The sequence below is a fragment of the Artemia franciscana genome, chromosome 13 (genome assembly GCF_032884065.1).
Source record: "Artemia franciscana chromosome 13, ASM3288406v1, whole genome shotgun sequence".
NCBI lineage: Eukaryota > Metazoa > Arthropoda > Branchiopoda > Anostraca > Artemiidae > Artemia > Artemia franciscana.
In genome coordinates this window covers 22,168,613-22,194,279 of record NC_088875.1, presented here as the reverse complement: position 1 = coordinate 22,194,279, position 25,667 = coordinate 22,168,613, and the positions used below count along the sequence as shown (strand labels likewise).

The 25,667-nt window shown below is 33.4% G+C and overlaps 1 protein-coding gene across 1 annotated transcript; it reads right to left on the bottom strand.

Moving 5' to 3' along the window:
• Positions 1-4,248: 4,248 nt before the first annotated feature.
• On the bottom strand, positions 4,249-25,172 carry LOC136034278 (aminopeptidase N-like). The gene is made up of 5 exons (XM_065715419.1): positions 25,122-25,172; positions 17,853-18,018; positions 13,983-14,281; positions 11,191-11,414; positions 4,249-4,917 (listed from the first exon to the last, which is right to left on the bottom strand). Exons 1-5 carry the CDS (start codon positions 25,170-25,172, stop codon positions 4,743-4,745), a joined length of 915 nt encoding a protein of 304 aa, XP_065571491.1. The 3' UTR covers positions 4,249-4,742.
• Between the last annotated feature and the right edge of the window lie 495 nt (positions 25,173-25,667).

The following is a 25,667-nucleotide window of genomic DNA, read 5'->3' as shown; positions in this document are numbered from 1 at the left end:
ATTCACAGGTGGGACATAGGGACACAACTACAATGGCGCGTAACTATTATGGCGCGTAACGACTTACGCGCGCGGGGGGGCTTGGGGGGGGGCGCGAAGCGCCCCCACCAACTAGGTGTTGGGGTGGCGCGAAGCGCCACCCCAACAGCTAGTATATATATATATATATATATATATATATATATATATATATATATATATATATATATATATATATATATATAAAGGAAATTTTAAATTGAATTTAAAAAAAGGGAATAGTTGTGAGAAAAGTCAGAGTCAATGCCAATTGTAGAAAAAAGATCTATACCTCATTATTCTAATGATTGCCCTTGAGCTTTCTTGATGTTGATTGCTAATCAAGCATTCCCTGTGTCCCTATCTTCATTTATATATCCCCTTGTGCCCCCCGGCGTCCCCGTTGTAGTTGTGTCCCTGTGTCCCAGTTTGTATATACATTCGTTTTTGAATAGTTATATGATGAAATAAATTTTTGCTTTTTTCTTTTTTTCTTTTTAATTTTTTTTGGGGTTTTTGCCCTATTTTTTAGTTTTTTAAGTTATTTTTTCTTTTTTCTTCTTAGTTTTTTTTGTAGTTTTTGCCATTTTCAGTTTTTTTTTTATTTTTTTTTTTAGTTTTCTTTTCTCCTTTATTTTTCAATTTTTTTGTCATTTTTTTAGTTTTTTTTTTTTTAAAGTTTTGAGTTTTCTTTAGTTTTTTTATTAGTTTTTAGTTGTTTTTTTCTTTTTACCTTTTTTTTAGTTTTTTCTTAGTTTTTTTTTAGTTTTTTTTTGTAGTTTTTACCTTTTTTAGTTTTTTTCTTCTTTTGTATTAATGCTAAAGCCAAAGTTTGAACTTGGAACATCTCGGACCTAGAACCTGGAACATAACGCTTTACCAACTCAGCTACTTCGGCTTGAATACATTTACCTTTTCTATATATATTTTTTTTTAGTTTTCTTTTTCTCCTTTATTTTTCACTTTTTTTCCTTTTTTTAGTTTTTTTTTTCTTTTTCAGTTTTTAGTTTTTTTAGTTTTTTTTATTAGTTTTTAGGGTTTTTTTTCTTTTCATTTTTGTGGTTTTTACCTTTTTTTAGCTTTTTTTCTTTTTTAGTTTTTTACCATTTTTTTTAGTCTTTTTTGTAGTTTTTACCTTTTTTAGTTTTTTTTCATCTTTTGTATTAATGCTAAAGCCAAGGTTCAAACCTGAAACATCTAGGACCTAGAACCTGAAACATAACGCTTTACCAACTGAGTTACTTCGGCTTGAATACGTTTTTGAAATTCATTTTTGAATTGGTGTACGATGAAATAATTCAGACGTCATATGCGGACAGTGACGTCACTCGACAGACAGACAGACAACTTATTTTTATATATATAGAAGATTATTATTATACTAGCTGTTGGGGTGGCGCTTCGTGCCACCCCAACACCTAGTTGGTGGGGCGCTTCGCGCCCCCCCAAGCCCCCCCGCGCGCGTAAGTCGTTACGCGCCATATTAGTTACGCGCCATTGTAGTTGTGTCCCTGTGTCCCATCTGTGAATAGAGATAGATATAAATATATGTTTTTAACTACGTAAAACATGCGAATATACAACATTCTTCGCTGTCCCATTGTCTGTGCATATAAATAGATTGTCAGGTTTACTGACTCTTGAACATGCAACATATAATTGTCCATGGGAAAAACAATCCGTATTCAGATCTATACCTCATTATTCTAATGATGTGTCCCTGTGTCCTGGTCGTCATTTATATTCCCTGTGTCCCGGTCGTGATTTGTGTCTGGGTGTCCCAGTGTGTAATTTCTCTTTGAGGTTCCCGGTCGTCACTTATATTCCCTCTGTCTCGGTCGTCATTTGTGTCCCGGTCTGTAATTTCTCTTTGAGTGTTTTTTCTTTTTAGTTTTTTTTTAGTTTTTTACCTTTTTTCTTTTTTCAGTTTTCTTTTTCTTCTTTATTTTTCAGCGTCACTATGAAGTACATATCGACGAACCTTTGTTTTTTTAACTTAAATCTGGTAGGCATTGATGACCTTATCCAAGTCAAAATCCCAAACCCAATCATCATCGCTATCATTTTCAGTTTTGATATGTTTTAACTCTCGCTGTCCAGGTGGATTTTCATCTAACTGCGCGGTTTTTTGTTCTTTAGCCGCAAGCCTGTTTTCTTGCTGTTCTTGTGATTCCTCGGAACGCTTTCTTTTCTTACTTTCTCTATCAGCAGCAAGTTTTTTGGCATAAACTCTTTGAGCAGCTTCCTCGGCTGTTGCCATTGTGGGTTCTTCAGTCATTTTACAATTAAACATTTTTCCGTGAACAAATGTCTTAAATATCTTGAATGACGTCACCGTCAAAGCAAAAATGACGACAACTAATTTCATGACGTCAGCCGACACAGAAACATGACGTCACCTGATCCACAGACAGACAGACAGACAACTTATTTTTATATATATAGATATATAGACTAGCTGTTGGGGTGGCGTTTCACCCCACCCCAACACCTAGTTGGTTGGGGCGCTTTGAGCCCCCCCGAAGCCCCCCCCCATGTGCGTAATTCGTTACGCGCCATATTTGTTATGCGCCATTGTAGTTGTGTCCCTGTGTCCCACATGTGAATATAGCTGTCCCATTGTCTGTGCATATAAATAGATTGTCAGGTTTACCGACTCTTGAACGAGCAACAAATAATTGTCCATGGGAAAAACAATCCGTATTCAGATTTATACCTCATGATTCTAATGATTGCCCTTGAGCTTTGTTTATGGTGATTACTAATCTAACATTCTCTGTTTCCCCCGTCGTCATTTATATATCCCCCTTTGCTCCCCGGCGTCCCCGTTGTAGTTGTGTCCCTGTGTCACGGTCATTTATATTCCCTGTGTCCCGGTCGTCATTTGTGTCCCGGTGTCCCAGTCTGTAATTTCTCTTTGAGTTTCCCGGTCGTCATTTATATTCCCTGTGTCCCAGTCGCCATTTGCATCCCGGTGTCCCGGTCTGTATATACATTCGTTTTTGAATTGGTATATGATGAAATAATTTTTTTTTTCCTTTTTTCTATTTAATTTGTTTTTAGTTTCTACCTTATTTTTAGCTTTTTAGTTTTTTTCTTTTTTCCTTTTATTTTTTTTTTGTAGTTTTTACACATTTTTATTTTTTTTTATTTTATTTTTTTTTTAGTTTTCTTTTTCTCCTTTATTTTTCATTTTTTTTTCCTTTTTTAGTTTTTTTTTCTTTTTTAGTTTTGAAATAAATTTTCTGTTTTTTTTCTTTTTTTCTTTTAGTTTTTTTTGGTTTCTACCTTTTTTTTTAGCTTTTTTATTTATTTTTCTTTTTTCTTTTTAGTTTTTTTTCTAGTTTTTACCTTTTTTAGTTTTTTGTATTTTTATTTTTATTTTTTTAGTTTTCTTTTTCTCCTTTATTTTTCTGTTTTTTTCCTTTTTTAGTTCTTTTTCTTTTTTAGTTTTTAGTTTTTTACCTTTTTTTTGTTTTTTAGTTTTTTAGCCTTTTTTAGTTTTTTTATTAGTTTTTAGTTTTTTTCTTTTTAGTTTTTTTGTAGTTTTTACCTTTTTTTTAGCTTTTTTTAGTTTTTTTAGTTTTTTCTTTTTAGAATTGTGTAGTGTTTACCTTTTTTAGTTTTTTTCTTCTTTTGTATTAATACTAAATTCAAGGTTCGAACCTAGAACCTCTCGAACCTAGAACTTGGAACATACCGCGTTACCAACTCAGCTACATCGGCTTGAATACTTTCGTTTTTGAATTGGTATATGATGAAATAATTCAGACGTCATATGCGGACAGACAGACAGACAAATTATTTTTATATAGATATAAATAATAATATATATATAATGGCAAATGGGTGTAAGACAATCGTGTATTTCAAGAGGCAATTTTTAAATTTTTAAATTTCAAGAGGCAATTTTAAAAGAGAAGAAATTCCCATATGAGAGAGTTATTTTCCTTGGCAGTTTCGACTGCGGTAGTTACGATACTCCAGTATTCATTTTGATCGGACAAAATTTTTATAGGGTTTCAGGCTAATTTTTTAAATTCCCATCAATTTATTTCTGAAACGAACTTTTATCATTAAGGTTACTTGAAATTATGCTTGATATTCCTGAATCACGTTTAAATGGCGACTCTGCAACTTGGCAAATTTTTTAAACACGTTTTCTGATTTTTGGTCACTATGGGCTAGGGTTTCTTCTTTATTAGGTTGCTTTTCAGGGTGCAGCCAAGAAGGATTAAAGAAGCTGTTTCCGAATAAATAAATATAGTTTAATGTTTGGATTTTTATTTTGTAAATAAGGAATGATGTGAAAGAAGATTTTCCTTTTTGTATATTGTGTATTTCTTTACTGCTTTTTTGTATTTTTTTTTATTTTTTGAAACAGGTATTTTGAGAGAGAGAATATCTTTCTTTTAAATGGATGAATAATCAGTTGAGAGTTAAAGGGATTCTATTTGCCCTGTATAATGCAGTTTGTTGTCCTCTCTTCGTGATTGTTGAAAGTGGTATTCATTTTATAGTTTTTATTTGCTTATACTTTCAGAAGGACCAAAGATGTTTTTCGTGTCACCTGGTATCTGAAACTCAGATAATTTGTGGAAATTTGTTGATCTGTAAGCTCTCCAGACTTGTGGGTTAGGTTATACAAATAAGCTAATATAAATAAAACCTATTTTTCTACTTTTTAGTGATGGCAAGTGCTTTTACTTATATATAATGTTTCATTACCTTCTCAGTAGAAGAATATCATTTGTACATGTCAATCCCGATAAAATATGACCTCGTTCTGTAGCCACATTAGTTGACAAGTAGCGTCCAATTAGAAAATGAAAATGATGCGCTGTTCCAAAATGTTTCATTCCAGTACAAATAATAGCAGACTTCAAGTTTGGGGTAATCCTAAAAATAAATGTTTTTTAAATCTGGTTATAAGGGTTTTTACAATAATTTCGTCTTGAAAGCTTGGAATATTTATTTTTCGTTCAATGTCAACCTAATAAACTAGTGAACGTATGAATAAAACAAGGGTATGTTTAGTATTCCATTACGGGACACCATTTTTGAAAATGTTTTTTTTTCGTTATATTGTGAATATATTATATATTCTTTTCATAAAGAATTTTCTAATCTTAGACAGTACCATTGCTTTGCCTATTATTAGAAGAGTCAATCGCTGAAAAGGTAATTACAAAAATCCAGATACTCATCTGGTTTGAATCATTTCTCACCTGTATTCTGCTCAGGTGGAAAAAAAAAGCTTCAAAAATGCATCTAATATTACCAAAGCATCATCAAACTGCTAAGTTCTTAGTAAATTAGAAAAGCTTCTTTTTCTAATCAAATAGCCCTTGCGTTTCAGAATTCGTTATGAATGAATGATCGATCTTTATTACCCGTAAAAAGTACAAAAAACACAAAGTTCGGAGTATTATAAATAAACAAAAACAAAAACGATAAACAGCGAAGAAAAAAAAAATTCAAACTAACAGAAGACAACGTGGACTAATTAACCAGTATCAATATGGAAAAAAAGGTCATAAATGTGAATAAATTTGATAGTCTTTTTGCATACATCATCACTGGAAGACCGAATCCGAGAAGGCACATCTATTAAACCAAATCGAGCAACTATTTTTTGTTTCGGTGCCATCTAGGAAGCCGGAGGAGGAATTTTCAATATCTGAAATAAGCCGTACGTAGAGCATGTCGATCTTTCTTACGAAACAGATGAACCATGCCTGATAAAAAAAAAGCACAGGGGCGCAATAAGTGTTATAAATCATGCACAAACCGTTGCGGCTGTAACAGCTTTTGTTTGGGGATATTTTTCCGTAAGCGACGCGTAGGTTTCTCAAGGCTTGATTCACTAGGGATGAACAGGTAGTGGAAGGTGTTGGGGCGAAACACAGACCAAGCCAACTAACTAAAAAAGAACATTGTAGAACTGCAGTCGCTGCAACGAATGGAGCGACCGCATAAGGGCTATTAAAACAAATAAGTCTATTGAAAGCTTAGGACCAAAGGGATTTAAAAGGGACCCAGAAGATCCATCGGCTTCTGTGCTGAAGTTAAAAGAGTATTTCATTTATATTTATAGATTTAATAGTTGAGAAAACTGCAGAAATCAATTTATGGGTTTAAAGAACAAACTTCATGTTTGCTTGATATAAAAATGTTTGGGTTTTCAATCGATCAGTCTATCATGCATAATAGCTTTTTGGTCTTGGGATTATTCTTATAGACTAAATAACACAGAAGGAAATACTAAAGCCGATATTTTTCACAAAAAGAAAATAAGGAAAATAGTTTCTGATAATTTTTCAAATAATGTCGGGAAATTCACCTCCCTTTCCATATAATATTCTCCCTCCCCACGAAAATCCCTCCATGAAAAAAAATTATGAAAAATCTTCCCTGGAAAAATACCCTCCGACAATTTTCTAATCGCTGAAAACTCTTTCGTAAAATTCCATCCTCTTTGAAAATTCCCACGGAAAATTTTCATCAGACAATTCAGTCTGTAAAACTCTCCACCCTTCCAATTAAAACATTTCTTTTTACGTCATTTCTGATCGTTTTCAAAACGTTCATCAAAGGCATTTGTCGTTGTACTGTTAATTATTCTCAAATCCAAAAATAGCCACACAGTTTTCAGAAGAATGGAATAAATTTATTAAATTTTCCAGGAATCATGCATAATACAAATAATAAAAAAGTTTTTAATGTCCAAGGGCTCTGCAATTGGGTAATACAATAGTCTTCAGTCTCAAGCTACTTTCAAAGCTAGGAAAACATCAAAAGGAAAACCTTAATTAAACCACTGTATAAGAAAGGTGATAAGAGTGAGTGTGATAATTATCAAGGCATTTTTCTGGTCTCTGACAAATTACTTAGTACTATGATACTTTTCAGATTGAGAGATGCTGTAGACAAAGTTTTAAGAGCAGAACAGTGTGGTTTTAGAAAAGGTAGAGGATGTGTCGACCAAATTTTCATTCTTAGGCTTATAATCAAAAAGGGCCAGAGTTGTCAAACACCTTTGGTCCTCACTTATTGATTATGAGAAGGTGTTTGATTTTGCTGATAGAATAGCTTTAGTGAAGGTCTTATCCTTGTATAGTATACCAGACAAATACATTAGAATAATTAGTGCCATGTACAAGAATAACACTGCTGTGGTTAAGGCAGGAAATAAGGTTAGCAGCTGGTTGCATATTAAATCAGGAGTTAAGTAGGGTTATGTTCTATACCCCTTTATAGAAGAGATGATTTTGATGGATTTTGTCTTAAGGAGCACAGAAAAAGCAATCGGTGACCACAGAATCAAATGGAGAGGAAAATATATTTTGGACTTAGAAGGTGCTTATGATCTAAGCACCCTAGATGAAAGTGTGAGCGAATTGAATGAGCTTTGAGAGCTTTTTCGAGGTTAGAGTGCTAGAATCGGTTTAAAAAAAGTGAAGATGAAAGGTGACGTTGGATAAAGAGAAGTTTCATCAGGTGGACAGCCTCACTTACCTTGGCAGAATTGTTAGTAAAGACGATGGGAGCAGCAAAGATGTCAAAAGTAGAATAGCCACAGCTTAGGGCGTTTTTTCACAGTTAAATAACGTTTGAAGGAATAGGAGGAAAAGTCTGCAAATCAAGATTCGAATATTGGAAGAAACAGTAATGACAGCAGTTAAATACGGCTCTAAAGCATGGGCGCTCCGGAAAGCGGGAGAAGCTAGATTTACTTAATGTCTTGAAAAGAAATTGCCCACAGATTGTTCTGGGGACCCAGTTGACTGACTGTTTTTCAAACAGTAGGCTGTACAAAAAATGTGGTTCAATCCGACTTTCTAAGGCTATAGTTAGAAAAAGGTTAAGATGGCTAGGGCACGTTCTGCAAATGTAGTATGACAGATTGCCGAAGATTGTCTTTTTCAGCCAACCTAGGGCTAAACAAAAGGCAGGTCATTCTAGCTTGGGGTGGGAGTATATATATATATATATATATATATATATATATATATATATATATATATATATATATATATATATATATATATATATATATATATATATATATATATATATATATATATATATATATATATATATATCATACAAAGAGAAATCACCAACGCAACAGCACAAACACAAAAAAAAAAGAGACAGAAGGAGAAAAGGAAGACTGTTTTCCTAAATTAGTGATTAATATAGACCAGCACTTGAATGAGGCCTTAACCCTACTCATCCATACAATCACATAAGTCAAACAGCATAGCCACACACAATCAACCATATAGAATAATCCATGGACAGGCAGTCATGTCGTCAATAAGTATAAGTCGTCATTTACCAAACAATAGAAAAAATAATAAAGACAAATAGTTCAGAGGCAACAACCCAACAAAAGGGCTCATCAGGAGATATATATATATATATATATATATATATATATATATATATATATATATATATATATATATATATATATTATATTTTATATATTTTTACATATATATATATATATATATATATATATATATATATATATATATATATACATATATATATAGATATATATATAATGGCGAGGACCACACTGCCTTTCCATAATACAACGAAAAAAGAGAGAATAATGAGGACTTTTTTCCAAGACAGTGAAGCAACAAAACCTATTTGAATATTTCGGCCCTATATATAAGGGCCGTCTTCAGCAAAGAAAATAAAAAACAACAAAACACTTACAATAAAATTTCTTAGTTAAAAATCCATTACACTTACAATTTACGTGTTGTATTCACAAGTAATTTAAGTATAATGAATCTTCTCAATTCTGGTAAGGATAAAACCCCAGTTACTCGTCTACGAGAGGTGCATCAAATACCATGTAGTTGTGGAAATTATTACATTGGTCGAACCCACCAAAATTTAGGAACAAGATTATAGCAACACAAAGAAAGTATTGAAAAAGCATTAAAATCTAGAAATAACTGCATATCTTTTGATTCAGCTTTAAGTAATTATATTTTTGAAAATACAAACCATTATGTTCTATTTGACGAAATGATTCTAATTAGCGATGACCTAGGAATCAAACAAACTGTCCACGAGGCAATCGAAATCAAACGAAACTTAAATAATAATACAACCCTAAATACTTGTGTGAATACACAATCAGCCATATGTACACAAAATTAATTACAGAAAATAATCTAATTCAAAATAAAACAAAAACAGGAACGAACAAAAACAAGCCCAATCCCAAAAGAACTATCAGATTAGCTGCAGAGAAGGCAAATATCGCAATATGAAATTATTCAAATTTTTAATAAATCCAGTTAGTGAAATGAATGAACCTTTTTAGCTTGTAAAATGTTGGCTTTTATCGCACAGTCTTGGCTGAACATTTCGTTAAGAAGTAGTGATGCCAAGGCTATTTAAAAAAAAAAAAGTGATTTTTAACTAAGAACTTCTATTGTAAGTGTTTTATTTGTTTTTTATTTTCTTTGCTGAAGATGGCCCTTAGATATAAGGCCGAAATAATCAAATAGGTTTTGTTTGTTCACTGTCTTAGAAAAAAGTCCTCATCACTCTCTCTTTTGTTGTTGTATATATATATATATATATATATATATATATATATATATATATATATATATATATATATATATATATATATATAAGTTATCTGTGTGTGTGTGTGAGTGTGTGTGTCGACTGACGTCATGTTGTGTGTCGACTGACGTCATGTTTGTCGACTGACGTCATTATAAGGATTGAGCTGTATGCGTCATGAAGTTGTTTGTCGACTGACGTCATGTTTGTCAACTCATGTTTGTCAACTGAAATTACATACCGGGACACCAGGACACAAATGACGACCAGGACACGGGGAATATAAATGATGACTGGGAACCTCAAAGAGAAATTACAGACTGGGACACCCGGACACAAATCACGATCGGGACACAGGGAATATAAATGATGACCGGGACACAAGGACACAACTACAATGGGGACGCCGGGGGCACAGGTGGGATACATAAATGACGACCGGGACACAGGGATTGTTCGAATAAAAATTACAGACCGGGACACCGGGACACAAATGACGACCGGGACACCGGGAAACAGGGAATATAAATGACGACCGGGACACTCAAAGAGATATTACAAGCTGGGACACTTGGACACAAATTACGACCGGGATATAGACAATGGGATAGCGAAGCATGTTGTATATTTGCATGTTCTACGTAGTTAAAAACATATATATATATATATATATATATATATATATATATATATATATATATATATATATATATATATATATATATATATATATATATATATATATATATATATATATATATATATATATATATATATATATATATATATATATATATATATATATATATATATTGCGCATAAACAGCAGTCAAAAGTTCAGAAAAACAGTGATTTTCATTGTAAGTCATTGGGCTAATCCTATTAATCTCCATAAAGATTTTCTTCGTGCTATTCAGTTGAAACGAAGCTATTAATCTTTTTCTAATCTAGAAAAAAGTATATACAGCGGATTCTTAAAATTAATAAGGGCTTCAATTTTAAAATATTACTTAGACTTAATGATGATTTTATTTTTTATTAAGTGATAAAATCTTTACAAGTATTTCACTGCTAAATGTCTACAAACTAGCACTACAGAATAAAACTAAAATAAATGAAACTAATAAATGCTACAATAAAAGGCAACAATCAGGTATAAATATCGAATATTAACATCAAACCAGTCTTCTACATTAATACAAAAATTTGCTCAAACATTTCCTTAATTCTTTATCTGAAATTACTGAGCTAGGACAAAATGGGATATTAATTCCTAAAGAATGGTAATTACAGGGTAAGTAAAAAGGAAGTGGCTACAAGTTTCACTTTCACCACAAATGCACTCTCCGCTTCTATCTTTTCCAATTTTATTTAAGAAATAATTTTCTGTAATTAAAGTATATATTAATTGTTCATCTTCAAAATAAGTCAAGGAGCATAGATTTCAATCAAATTTACACACAACTGGAAGCTATAGCACTTAGTATCCGATAAATACAGATTTAACCTTAGGCTTTTAGATGTTCACCCTTTCACGATTCAAATGAGACTCTTACTAAGACTTACCTTGAGAACCGTTTCCCGTAATCAACATAACTCTCATCTTCTCCATACCAAATTTTTTTCCAGTCAAAAATTTTCTTCACTTCTTTTACACATGGAGCGAAATTCGTTCCACATGCAATTTTAACTACAATCGTTCTTAATAGTAAATCCAAGTGTTTATCCAAGGGATCTTCATTAAAGGAATACAAGTCATATAAATGTAAAGCCAAGCTTTGAATATGGCTCTGAAACAGAAAAGCACTTTCTGTGAACTGGAAATAAGGAAGATAGAAATATTCGGGGTTTAAAACAAACATTTTCTTAATAAGAGGTATGTTTCTCAGGTATGAAAAACAAGAGGTATGATCTGAATGTTAAAGCCCAGATAGCTGTTGGAAAGGAATTCGAAAACCAGGCTCTTTTTAAGAGAATTTCTTATGACTATTTCAATCATTGTTTTACTGCACCGACAAAGGATATTGCCTTCAATGACAACGTTAAAGAACCAGTCAGAACAGAAAAAGTCACCCATGAATCTGCTTTCACCAATAATTCAAAACAAGTGGACGTAGCATCAGCAAAAATTAGTTAAGAAAAACAAGAGGTATGGCGCTTAGACCTGCCGTAGTGCCTACCAACACCAAATCTTAAAACGAAATTTGTTTTCTATAAATGACAGCGTGAACCTACAATCTTAAAGTTCATGTTACTTCTCATAATGAAACACGGTCATTACCGACCTCTAGCATAAGGCAATGGGGTACAAAGGGGCAAGTGATGTGGCATCATTCTTGTTCCTCAGCCTATCTAATTTTGCTGGGTCCTTAGAAATTCTGACCCTTTATTCTAGCACCTAAATAATGAAAAAGACCACACTGCCTTTTCATAATACAACAACAAAAGAGAGAACAATGAGGACTTTTTTCCCAAGACAGTGAACCAACAAAATCTATTTGAATATTTCGACCCTATATCTAAGGGCTGTCTTCAGCAAAGAAAATAAAAAACAATAAAACACTTACTATAAAAGTTCTCAGTTAAAATTTATTTATATTTTTTTTTATTACACTTACAATAAAAGTTCTCAGTTAAAAATCCACTTTTTTTTAATTTTTTAAATAGCCTTATTGTTTTTTATGTTCTTTATTGTTTTTTATTATAAAAGATATAGGGCCGAAATATTCAAATAGGTTTTGTTGGTTCACTGTCTTGGGGAAAAAAAAGTCCTCATTATTCTCTCTTTTGTTGTTGTATTCTAGCACCTATGGCTCACAAAACAGAAATAGGTTTGTGTCGATAATATTGTGTTGCTACATATATCACTTAGCTGTTAACACCCTGTCTCATTTTGATAAGGAATTCCTCAAGCCAGGTCACACCCACTAATCTTTTTTACAAGTTCGCGATTAAGAGTTCACGACATTCAAAGTATTCAAAAATTTTGCAATTTATACATACATATCAAATGCATTCTTTAAAACGAGAAAATTACTTTTTACTTTGTAGTCCATTTCTAAAACCTGGCTTTTTAAAAGTTTTTTTTAAGTATTTTCTTGACAAGACATACATTAGATTCGGTATGAGAAATATTTTCGAATTGTGAAGTCGAAGACAAACATACAAAATGAAAATTCTTTAGAGTACGAGCTTGCGGAAAAGAGGGAAAATAACTACAAAAAGTGCTGGGACTCGAACATGCAGACGGGAGATCAATCTGTAAATCAAAATACGACAATATTTTGTCCTTGTTGCCACTACTTGATGAACGGTATCATTCGTTTTATAAGAACCTCATATCGATCACTTTATCAGCAGACTTCCTGACTGAGAAACTAGAGTCTGAAGAACTGTGAGCCTGATACTTCTCGCTCCCATACTTTCTGGCTTTTTCTCATAAATTATATTCGACACTAATTTTGGCTCTTGCTATTTTTACTTTCATTTATTATAAAGAACAAAACCGCAGACTAAACACGTTTGTGCGATCTATTTTTCCTATAAAATAATATTTTGCTTAAAGGTTTTCTTTCTATTTTTTAAACTGGTAGCTATTTACTAATTACTACCCCTTCACAAAAAAGCAGGTAAAGTTTGCCTAGATTAAAAAGACCTTTCAAGGATTGTTTATGTTTATTTTCTCTCTACTCTAAAATTAGAAAAAGTGGACTGAGAATGTATGTGCATAACGGAATGGAATGTAAAATCTATATAATAATATTGCTTGTATTTCTTACCCCTATTCTAAGTCTTTTTCTTACACAGAGTTCAAGGCCAATTAACTACGCTCCCCAAAATGGAGCAATTATTGGGGCGTATACTTTGTGTATATGTTTTTTAACTAGCGCATTTTGCAAACTAACCTAGTCCATTTAGCATTAAATAATGATATGTTTAATTTACAAAGCTTTAAAGAGTTGAACCCAAATAAACTTATGACACGTTTCCATTTAACGTCTTACAGACGTGCAGCATGAAAATCATTTCCACTAAAAATTTATTATGCGAGGTGTGCACGCAGCAGCCGCACAATGAAAATTCGAGGAAACGGTTTTTTATACACAGTAAAGAAAACAAGGTTTTCATTGGCGGATTCATTTGGAGTACCATCATATAAGTGTCAAATGAAAACATGAATTTAAATGTTTAATTAAAAGTAATCTTTACTAGATATGAATAAAATGTTTTTGAATAGTTCTAATCTTTCCGGGCAACGCTCTGCGTTCACGTCACTAGCAATTTTCATTTCTTATCAAACTCATTTTGATTTGCCAAAGTCTCCTCTGATTACTTTTTCAAATTCAAAGAAGTCATACATTTAAAAGGGCTCCGGCTTCAGTTCCTAATAATAGATTTTGAAGTTTTTCAAAGTTTCTATAGGCTGTTTCCCAAGGAAGCCAATCCAACTCCTTCTTCAAATAGGCTGTTAGATCCAGTGCTCGTTTGTAAGTCATATTTAAGGAAGTTGGTATGTAACCTTGGTATTTAACAGCCAAGTTGAAAGCATCATCAATTAGTTTTGCTCTGTTCAATACGTGAATTTGCGTGTGGTTGGTCTGTAGTTGATTCTGAATAAGGTCCCAGTTTATCTCATCATAATCCACACGGTAGTATCCTGAAATAACATTGAAAGTTAGCAGTTCATCAACTAATGTAAATTAAGCTTCATATTACCAAACAGCTCGCGGTAACGAACTGTAGTAAGGAGTGACCCGGCTCAATAGTATACGAAACTCTAAAAAATGGAATACTTATACATAAATCAAAAGATTCGGAATTTTATGCTGATTTTGAATATATAGGCTAAGTTTCATCAAATTTAATCTTACTCATCAAAAATAACAAGCCTGAGAAAATTTGCCTTATTTTGGAAAATCAGGAGAATACTCCCTGAAAGTCATAAAATCTTAACGATCACACCATCGCATTCAGCGTATCAGAAAACCCTAGTGTAGAAGTTTCAAGATCCTATCTACACAAATGTGGAACTTTGTTGTTTTTTTTTTTTTGCCAGAAGACTGATCACGGATGCGCGTTTATTTGTTTGTTTGTTTTTTCCCAGGAGTGATCGTTTCAACAAAGCAGTCCTAGAATGTCGCGAGAGGCCTCAATCTAACGGAAATTAAAAGTTCTAGTGCCCTTTTTAAGTGACCAAGAAAACTGGAAAGCACCAAGGCTTTTTTCCTCCAACGCTTTTTTCCCAATGTCAACGAATCAAAATTTTGGGATAGCCATTTTGTTCAGCATAGTAAGACAACATGATAACCTTGTCTTTGGGGCTGACTTTCTCCCCCACAGTCCTCAGAGGAGGGGCTGCAAGTTACAAACTTTGACCAGTGTTTACATACAGTAATGGTTATTGGAAATTTTACAGACCTTTTCAGGGGGATTTTTTGCTTAGGGGGAGTTGAGGGGAAGGGGCTACATGGGAGAATCTTCTCTTGGAGGAATTTGTCATGGGAGAAGAGAAATTCAATGAAGGCGGGGCAGGATTCTCTAGCATTATTTTAAAAAAAATAATAAAAATAAATATGAAAAAGTTTTTTCATCTGAAAGTAAGGACCAGCATTAAAACTTAAAACGAACAGAGATTATTATGCATTTGAAGGGTCCATCTCCACCTAAATACCTAGCACTTTACGATAAAGTATTTTTAGTAATTTAAACTATTTATTCTACAGCCTTTGCGATTCGGGGGTATTCTTAAAGATTTGGAACGAATTTAAGCTTTAGTGTAAAGAGCGAGGTATTAACGAGGGGGCAAACCACCTCATATACATAAGAAAAATATACGACTATAGAAATTCGTTACGTAAGTTAATTTGTAAGTTACGTATATTTTGTACTAATTAAAACATTCGTTAAACATTAAAAATTCTAGTTGCCTTTTTAAGTAACCGAAAAACTGGAGAGCAACTAGGCCTCCTCCCCCGACCCCTTTTCTCAAAATCGTCTGATCAAAACTAAGAAAAAGACGTTTAGCAAAAAAAATAAATTAATACGAAAATTATGTTTTAATTATTCATATGCGGAGAGCCATAATCAAACATGCATTAATTCAAAAACGTTCAGAAATTAATTTAAAAAAACAAGTTTTTTAACTGAAAGTAAGGAGTGACATTAAAACTTAAACATTAAAAGACATTAAAAGGAGAAATTACTCTCAGTATGAAAGAGGCTGTTCCCTCCTCAACAACCCGCTCTTTATGCTAAAGTTGTTTAACTGTTTTTATAAAGTAGAATTAAGAGTAAGAGTCAACTTTTAGCGTAAAGAGCAGGGCGTTGAGGAGGGAACAGTCCCTTTCATACACGGAGTAATTTCTGTTCGTTTTAAGTTTTAATGTCACTCCTTACTTTCAGTAAAAAAAATAGTTTTTATTTATTTAATTATTATAGGGGTTTACAGAATGAGGGGAAATTTTTTGCCGTGAATCTTCTCAAAATAGTAAGTTCTTTAGGATTTTCCTCATTATCTCGTACAATTTATTTACAAGCGGTTTTCTTTTTTATCGTTTAAATTTTTCCCTCTTAAACTATTTTCTCATAAATATACTAATTTTTTACATACCTAACCTATACATAAATCATTACTAGCAATTGGTTATTGTTAACCTATTGATTACAGCTAACCCATTAATTACAGGTTAACCTATTGATTACAGCTAACCCACAACATGAAAGACTGTCATATTGAATTCATGTTCTTAAAAAGGGTCTATTATGATATTTATTTGCAAAAGCTTTTTCTACAGTAGAAAATTGTTCTTGAAATAAGGATTGTTTTCAGTAAAGAGTAAATAATGTTCTTATTTTAAGAAGGCAAAGGGAGCACTATTCTTATTTGTGGTAGTTGTTCCTCGTTTTGGGTTTGACTTGATTAATTATTGTAATTCCCATTCGTTTTAGGTTTCATTTATTTATTGATGCTGACTTATGGTAGGTTCTCGTTTGGAAAATGATTTAAATTTACTTCTGCTTATCTTTGGTTTGATATAGCTCTTAACTTTTCTTTGAAAAAATTTTTTAGTGGAAATATTTATTTATTTTTCTAATTGACTGTTTTTTTCATTGGTTAATTAAAGAATATTTGAAATCTTTTGGTTTTTATCTGTAAGAATTGGGATTTTGGCTTACTATTAATACGTTGGACAATTGGAAAAATTTTGCACTAATTTCTAATAATATTTATACTTTATTGCTTTGAATTGAAGAATATAAGAAATCATATTCAAATTATTGGGTTGAAAATCTACATACTCTATTTGGTCTAAGTGATATGACATACTCTTATCTAGTGTAAGTATTATATTCTTCTATTTGGCTCACGGAATTCTAACCCCCACCATTCTACGACCTTGAGTTTATACAAACATTAATCCATTATCCCCCTCCACATGCCCTGAAAGTTTCAACTTAATTACCTTCACATTTTCTAAGGTATCACATATACACCTTTTTAACAACCTTGGATGAATATTTTGAACCAAATTGACAATTTATATGCATTTAAACTTTTTTTACTCAATTCAATGTCAGTAATCTAATTAAGCTGGATTATCTGTGACAATGAGTACCGAAAAACGTATATGTATAATCTATAACAAATCAAAAGTTGGTCAATCCTTTGGAGTCAATTTCCATTTGATTTGAGAAACTTTCATTCAATTTTTTTCCTCTTTCTTCGTGTTCTTGTAAATACAAAAACGGATGGAGGGGGAGAATATATGATATAATATTTAGAAACCATTTACAAAGCCGTAGTAGCTAGTATGGGAAGGAAAATTAGGGAAAAGGGTGGAGCTAAAAAACAAGACTTTGGAAATCTGGTAAGATAATTGTTTAGGGACTCATAGTTAAAATTTATAATGGATAGGGGGGTCAAGTGACTTATATGGTATGATCTAGAGTCTAAAACCATGAAAAACTGAACATTCACGTAAACTTTCAACTCTTTCCTAGAACAAATTCTTGTGATTGAAGTGTTATTATAATAACAGTAAATCTTTTTTGGCGGAAGGAATTTACTGCTCTGTTCGTTGATTTGGCTAATTTCCAGTCTTGGGGGGGATTTTACCTAATTTCCCTGTATACATATATACAAGTTTGATTCTAGTAAGTATTAACAAAAGCTTAATAAGGTTCAACAGGGCATTTAACAAGGGGTTGGAACTTCCTAGTAATCTTACCAAATGCTTTGTGGTTACAGATTATCCATCTGTCGGGTTTGTCTACTACATCAGTGTACACAACCGGCTCATATGTGTCTGACAACCAGCGCCTCTTTAAGGACGAATTGTTGGTAAAATCTTGGATAAATGTCAGTGGTATATGCCATGCGGTAAGCCATCGTTCCTGTCACCAACCTGAAAAAGAATGATACTCTGAATATTTTCTGAAATTAAAATAGAAACAACTAAGTGAGTCAATACGTATTTAAGGCAAAAATAATGTTTCAAAACATCCAAATACTTTGTTGAAAATAGCTTTCATTTTGGCACATGCTCGTCATAATCAATATGACCAATTGTCACAGTATACCAATCAAGTCACTCTGCTCCTGCTGAGTGAGTCCCAATTGTTTCTGTCTTGACAATAAAGCCTATCCACCTTGTTCGTCAATTGTTGCAAACCCGATTATCAAATATTTCATTTCTACATTGTACTCCGATAACTGTCATATTTAGATGTAAAGCAGCTCAACAGAAACTAAAACTGATAAAAAGCTTTCAGAAATAAAATAGAAGATCAATTTAAGGGTAGAGAGGCTGATTTTGTTCAATTAATTTTGATGCCGCTTGACAATCAATCATATTTGAAGACTTGCATTAGTCAGTTTGAATAATATTGCATCGTTCAGTTGCAATAGTTAACTACATCAGCATAATGTTATATTTCATTCTTCTTTTTGACAGTAAACTTTCAAGGATTTCTGAAAGAAATTAAAAACCAAATATTTGGAATGAATGCAAGTGAAATATAAGGGGACCATATGTCTATAGTTGCTATTATATACAGGAACACCCCTCCTCCATCCTAACCAATTCAAATCCTCGCTGATTATACCCTCCCAATAAGTACCAATCTCTATTAAATCCTTCCTTACCACCTCCTTTGAAATTGTCTCCACTTTGGGGTATTTTTTTCCACACTTGACTGGAAATTATTCTCACCTCCTAGAGAAAGAAATTAAATACAACCAATATGACAGTCACAAGGTTACGTGACCAACAGAATGATATCTATCCTACTATTCTCATCCTATTAAAACTTTCCCTTGTGGAATAATCTTTGTCAGAAAGTTGATACAGTTCTTCTCAAAGCGTTGGTAACACTGGCCAACAGACATATATGCTACAAATTATTTTTTAAATCGACATTCAATTATTTTTACTTATTAACAGAATCTTAGCACACAATTAACAAAAATCTTTAGTGCATCACAAGGGACATCTATATGTTTTCAACCTAAGGCTTTGTAGCTTATCTGCATAACCAGAAGGAAGGAAGTGGAGACACTGACACTAGTACATTGTAGTTGAAAATTATCAGCGCCATTGTATACAAATTAGTTTTTGATACCATTAATTCAACAACTTAATTTGTTTGTAGAGTCTCAACTTACTCTAAAACAAACCTACACATGAAAAATCAGAGTTTGTAAGATATATTTATTTGTTTCTTCAACAAGAACCAATTTTCACTGACTTTTCCCAAACGAAGGTAATAATATCGTCAAGGTTCATCAGCATATGTTCATTAAAATGCTACATGAAATTGAGAAAAAAAACATTTCAAGCGTTCAAAGAGAAATAAAGAAGTTATTTTTAAAATGACAGACTAACAAAAAACTTCGCCTTTTTTCTATAGCCATTAAATACTGTGTGACTAATTTTTCTTTTACTCAAGAAGAATCGATGCTTTTTACTTCAGAAGCACTGTTTATATACACACACGAAGTAGCTTTCATTTGCAAAAGGAAGAAATTTGCAAATCCAGTTCAATAAGAAAATGTTTTCACCCTTAACTATTATTCCTTCGGCCTGAAATTGATTTGGCGTTAAGCATCGTTATGACGACACTGTATATCGATATTAATCTTAATTATTTTTTTTTATTGTTTGAATAGCTTGTCAAACAACTCGCGACAAGGAACTATAAGCAATGAGCAGCTCCGGTCAATAGTTATTGAAACCGTGAAACAAGAATTTGACAGCAATTAATACATAAAAAAAAGAATTGGTTTTCAATGTTGATTCTAACTTTTCAAAACTAATTAAGTTTAGTATTACCCATAAAATCTTCGAGCCTGAAAAAATGTGCTCGATTTTCAAAAAATGGGGGATATTGATATTAACAGAAATTGCACCATAAGATTTACCCTATCTACTGGAGATGTTTTAGGAGCCTGTCGACAAAAATATCGAATTATGCAATTTTTCCCAGAAAAAAGATCACGGATAGATGTTTATTTAAATTTTTTTTCAGGGGGATCATATCAAACCAGTGGTCTGAGAAGATGGAGAGAGGGCTCTTTTAAATGAAATTAAATGTTCTAGCTTCCTTTTTAAGCAGCCAAAAAGATTGTGCAATGATAAAGGGGTATTTTTCTTCATTTTGAGGCACCAAGAATGATTTTACTTCAAAGCGGACAAAGTTGTTATTGATTGAAAATTTTGAGATAGCCAATTAATTAAAATGTATCAAAGACTATATATTGAGTTTCCCAGTGCCAGAAAAAATGATACCGCTCGGTGGCAGAGCCGTTCCTGATAAGATTAAATAAAAAAAAACATATTTCTTTTAACTGAAAGTAAGGAGCAACATTGAAACTTAAATACGAACAGAAATTACTCCGTATATGAAAGGGGCTTTTCCTCCTCAACGCCCCGCTCTTTACGCTAAAGTTTGACTCTTTCTCTTAACTCTGGCTCTCCGCACATAAATAATTAAACCAAAATTTGCATATTAATTTAATTTTGGCTAAAGGGCTTTTTCATAGTTTTAAGCGGAAGATTTTGAGAAAAAGGGAGCGGGGGAGGAAGCCAAGTTGCCCTCAAATTTTGTGATTACTTAAAAAGGCAACTAGAACTTTAATTTTTTACAGACGTTATCATTAGTAAAAAATAACGTAACTTACGAATTAACTTACGTAGCAAACTTCTATATTCTGGTGTTTTTATTACGTATATGAGAGGGTTCATCCCGTTGTAAACACCTCACTCTTTACACTAAAACTTAAATTTTGTCCGAATTCCATAAAAACGACCCCTGAATCACAAATTCAGCAGAATAAATAGTTGAAATTACCAAAAATACTCTAGCGTAAACAGCGAAGTATTACGAGGAGGTGAACCGCTCATATGCGTAATAATTTTTGTTTGTTTTGAATTTTAATGCTGCTCCTTACTTTCAGTTGAAAAAAACCTTTCATATTTATTTTTTCATTGTTATTTTAAATAATGTTAGAAAGTCCTGCGCCCCACTCATTGAAATTCTTTTCCCCCATGACGCATTCCTCCATGGAAAGATCCTCCATGGAAAAATCCTCCAACGTAACCCCCCCCCGTCAACTCCCCTCCCCCTAAAAAAACAGAGAAATCCCCTTGAAAACGTCTGTACACTTCCCAATAGCCACTAGTATATATAGATAGATAGATAGATAAATGTATTTCAAAAGCCCATGGGCCATAAACAAACAAGCAAGGAAATTAACAAACAGTACGAATTACAAATACGCACAAAAACAGAATACAACGCGAGAATGCCTAATCTAACAACAAAAGAAATTAGTCATAACAAACTTTTTCTTCTTATTAAGGATTTATCTATATACACTCCCACTAGAAATATTTTGGTTGGGTTACTATTTTGTAGAATACCCGGAAACATCAAATTAATCCCAAGCAAATGAATTTCCCATAAAGCCAAGAGCACCGGGCATTTCCGGAGAAAATGATCCAAGTCTTCATCTCACCTTTACAAAGGGGACAGACATACCGTCAATCAAGACAAACTATCATTTTATTTTTGTCAAATGTTTTTTGCCTGTTCTGGATTGGAAGACAATTCGCCCTAAGCTGAATTCAACGACGTAGAATCATAGCCGGTAAATTAAATTTAAAATAAACTTCCTCTCCAAAACTAGGTTTTGCCTGATTATGATGTTGTAGAGTTGTAGAATGTAAAACCGGCCCTTGCCAATGCTGAATTTCCTGACTCTCCTGACCTAACAGAAAAATTTCCTGACTTAACAGAAAATTGTTTCATCTGCTATCGTCAACAAAAAAATTTCTGGTTGAAACTTTTTGCTAGAATGGAATTTTCTGGGGGAGTATTCTTAGCGTGGGATATCTTACGTGATAGGAGCTTCCTTTGGAGTAATTTTAAAGGGAAGAGGGAGCCAGAAATCCCAGAATTATTTAGAAACAATCAGAAATTAAATAAGAAAACGAGTTTTTTCAACTGAAAGTAAGGAGCAGCATCAAAACTTAAAACAAACACAAATTATTACGATTATTTGTGGGGTTGCCCATTCCTCAATACTTTGTTCTTTATACTGAATTTTTTATTTACTAAATTAAATTTTTATTCTAATTTAATGGCCCTTGTGCTTCAGGTGTTGTGTTGTTCTTAAGGAATTGGGACAAAAAGTCACGCTTTAGCGTAAGAATTGATGTATTGAGTTTCAAATCATTTTAAGTTTGAATGCTGCTCCTTAATTCCAGTTGAAAAAAAAATAATTTCATTTTATTTAAACAATTTTTTTTAATGTAATCTTGGTTAGGCATGGACATGTTTTGAAAAAGATCAGAAATTCTCTATTCTCAAACTCTCGCTCTTTACGATAAAATTGGTTGTTGTTTTTTTGTCCTAATATGAAGAGAAAGACTGAGTAGACACATAGGCCTTTGGCTTAGAATTAAATTAAGAAAAAACAAGTTTTTTTCAACTGAAAGTAAGGAGCAATATTAAACTTAAAAAAGCGCAAGGAGCGAGGTGTTGTGGAGGGGACATCCCCCCTTGTATACGTAATAATTTCTTTTCGTTTTAAGTTTTAATATTCCTCCTTGCTTCAGCTGAAAAAACTTATTTTTTGAATAATTTTTGACCATTTTTAAAATAATACCAGGAAATTTGGCTTTCCCTCCACGGAAAAATCCCCCTCTCAGCGTAATAATCTTCTAGATATTCAATGCTGGTGAAAATTTACCTTAAAAAATTATCCTTAAGACCTCCGCACGAAAAATTGAGTCTGTAAAGAGAAAGCAAGACATTTAAAGAAATTTCGAATGGGAATCCTGGCAAATTTACCCGGTATACAATTTCCCCTGAAAAGTTCAACCCCTGAAAAATTTCCTCTATATAAAATTATCCCCGTGCAATATCTCCTTCCCCAGCAAAAATCTCCCCCTCCCCACTTAAAATATATGCATAGTGCCGAATAACAAATACTGTACGTAAACAATGTGCAAATTTTATAACTTAAAGACCTTTCCTCAGGGTATGCAGGGGGTCATGTTATCTTCCCAGTCATAGTTATTAGGCCTTTTCACTATGTTGAACAATTTAGAAGTCTCAAAATTTTTATCGGACAATTTTGGTAAAAATGACGTGGGAGGGGACCTAGTTGCCCTTCAGTTTTTGTTCACTCAAAAAGAGCCTTTTTAATTTTGTTATAATGAGCCCTCTCCGCGATATTCTAGGTCCACTGGGTTGATACGATCACCCCTGCAAACATAAAACAAAAAACAAATAAGCACGCATCTGTGATCTTTCTTCTGGCAAGAAGCACAAAATTCCACATTTTTGCAGATACTTTAGAGGTCTAAAGCCTCTAGAGTAGGGTTCTTTTGATACACTGAATCTGATAGTATGATTTTCATTGTAATTCTAGGAATCAAAGAGGGTGCTACCCCCTTTTTTATAAAAATCAGGCAAACTTCTCAGGCTTGTCACCTTTGATGGGTAAGACTAAACTTAATAAGACTTATATACTTAAAGTCAGCATATAGATCATATTCTTTTGAAACATCTATTGGTATCAAACAAATACAAAGTTGAAACAATAGGGAAAATTTTTTCAAGACATTGGAAATGAATTCTGTGAATATTTTGGCCCTATGTTTATGGCAGTGCTTCCATTGTCCCCGAATTTTCGGGGATTTCCCCGAAAATTGAGGAAAATCCCCGACAAAAAATTTCGTTCCCCGAATCCCCGAAAACTCCCCGAAAATCTTTCTTTTCCCATGATCTACCCGAAATAGAGTTAGTGGAAGGCTCACTGTTCGTTCCACAATTTTAATATTGTTTTGCAACTTTATACTATGGTACGCTGGCGAACGTATGATATTGAAAAATATAAAACGGAATTGAGCTTATAGTTTGGAAATTCAAATCTTCTAAGCATTGGAAAGTTCAAAATTAACCGGTTGGATATAATATCTTCTGCTTCAAGTTATAATTATCTCGTGAGTATTGGTGATTCTTCGTATTTCCTTGATTATTTTACCATACTTACACTTTAGACAATTGTGATTGCAGCTGAATGCTTCAGTTACCTAACCAGGGTCTACCTGGTCCCACCCGAAATTTCCATCCCCCCTACTCTCAACCTCTATTTGGAATCCTCCCTAAAGGACAAAGTGCAACAATATATACGCAAGCACCAAATGTTTGGTGCTTTGGAAGAAAAAGGGAGGTATATTGTATATCAGTACTATTGCAGAGTCCTTCAGTGTTATAAGTCCCAGGAATATGAACACACTCAAAAAGAATGTAGAGCTAAAGAGTCAGTCAGTCTGTTTGAGGTGCTCAGAGAAACACCAATCAGACCAGTGCCCATTGAAAACAATAGAAAACCAAGTGCCTCTGCGAAATTGGACTGGTTTCTGTGCCGACACAACAAACTCAATGATGGGATGTCATAATTCGGTAGCAAAGCTGATCAGTGACAATTATCCGTGGGTGGTAGTTGTCAAGTGTGGTTGCCACTCCATTCATCTGTGTGCTTCGTATGCCTGCAAGAAGCTTACCAAAACTCTGGAAGACTTTTGTAGCCACGTATATAGTCATTTCTCTATGAGCGCTAAGCGAGTTGCAGTACTTAAAGAATTTCAAGATTTCTCGGCTGCACCAGATCACAAAATTCTAGCCCCTGGACAAACCTGGTGGCTGTCCCTCCATGCATGTGTGCGAAAAATCCTTGAACAGTGGAGCGCATTGTCCCTCTATTTCACTACTGCCAATTTTGATGACCCCAATCATTGCAACAAACTTGCCCTTAGTGCTCTGAAAAATCCTTTTATGAAGGTTCTAATGATGTTAGTTGACTACGCTCTAGGCCTTTTGAACGACTTTAATGTATTGAATCGAAGTCACCAATTTTCTATAGGCTGAAGACGGAAATACTTAAGCTTATTGCAACCTCGGCTATAAGCTATATGGATGGAACCTACGTCAGAAACTGTACTGATCCTTAGGCTCTTGACATAACAGACGAGAGCCATTATGTTGACGTTCAGAAGGTCTATCTCGGGTATACTGCGGAAGAGGAGTTGGCATCCTTGGTCTCGTCTAGTCCAGATATCTCACAGTTGGAGGTGAGGAAGGTCTACATAACAGCAAGAGACCTTTTACAAGGAGGCCATTATCCAGATACAGAGACGCTTTACGTTTGAATGTGACGTTTATGAGTTCACAAGTCTACTTGATCCTGTCAATTCCCGAAACTTGAACCCACCTAGCTTAGCAAATTTTCTAAGAAGTCGTGGGTTGCCTTCGTGGAACAAGGCTCTAATTGACAGGGAATGGCGTGAACAGAGCACTGTTTCTTTGGCGGGTTTAGACATATGTACGATGTCCGTGGAGGAGTATTGGAAGTTTATCTGTAAGCAGACATACCCATGTGGAAAGCCGAGGTTTGAAAACCTAAGAAAGGTTTTAGACTACTGATTTTAGTACTGATTACTAGATTACTAACTATAGTACTAGATTACTAATGA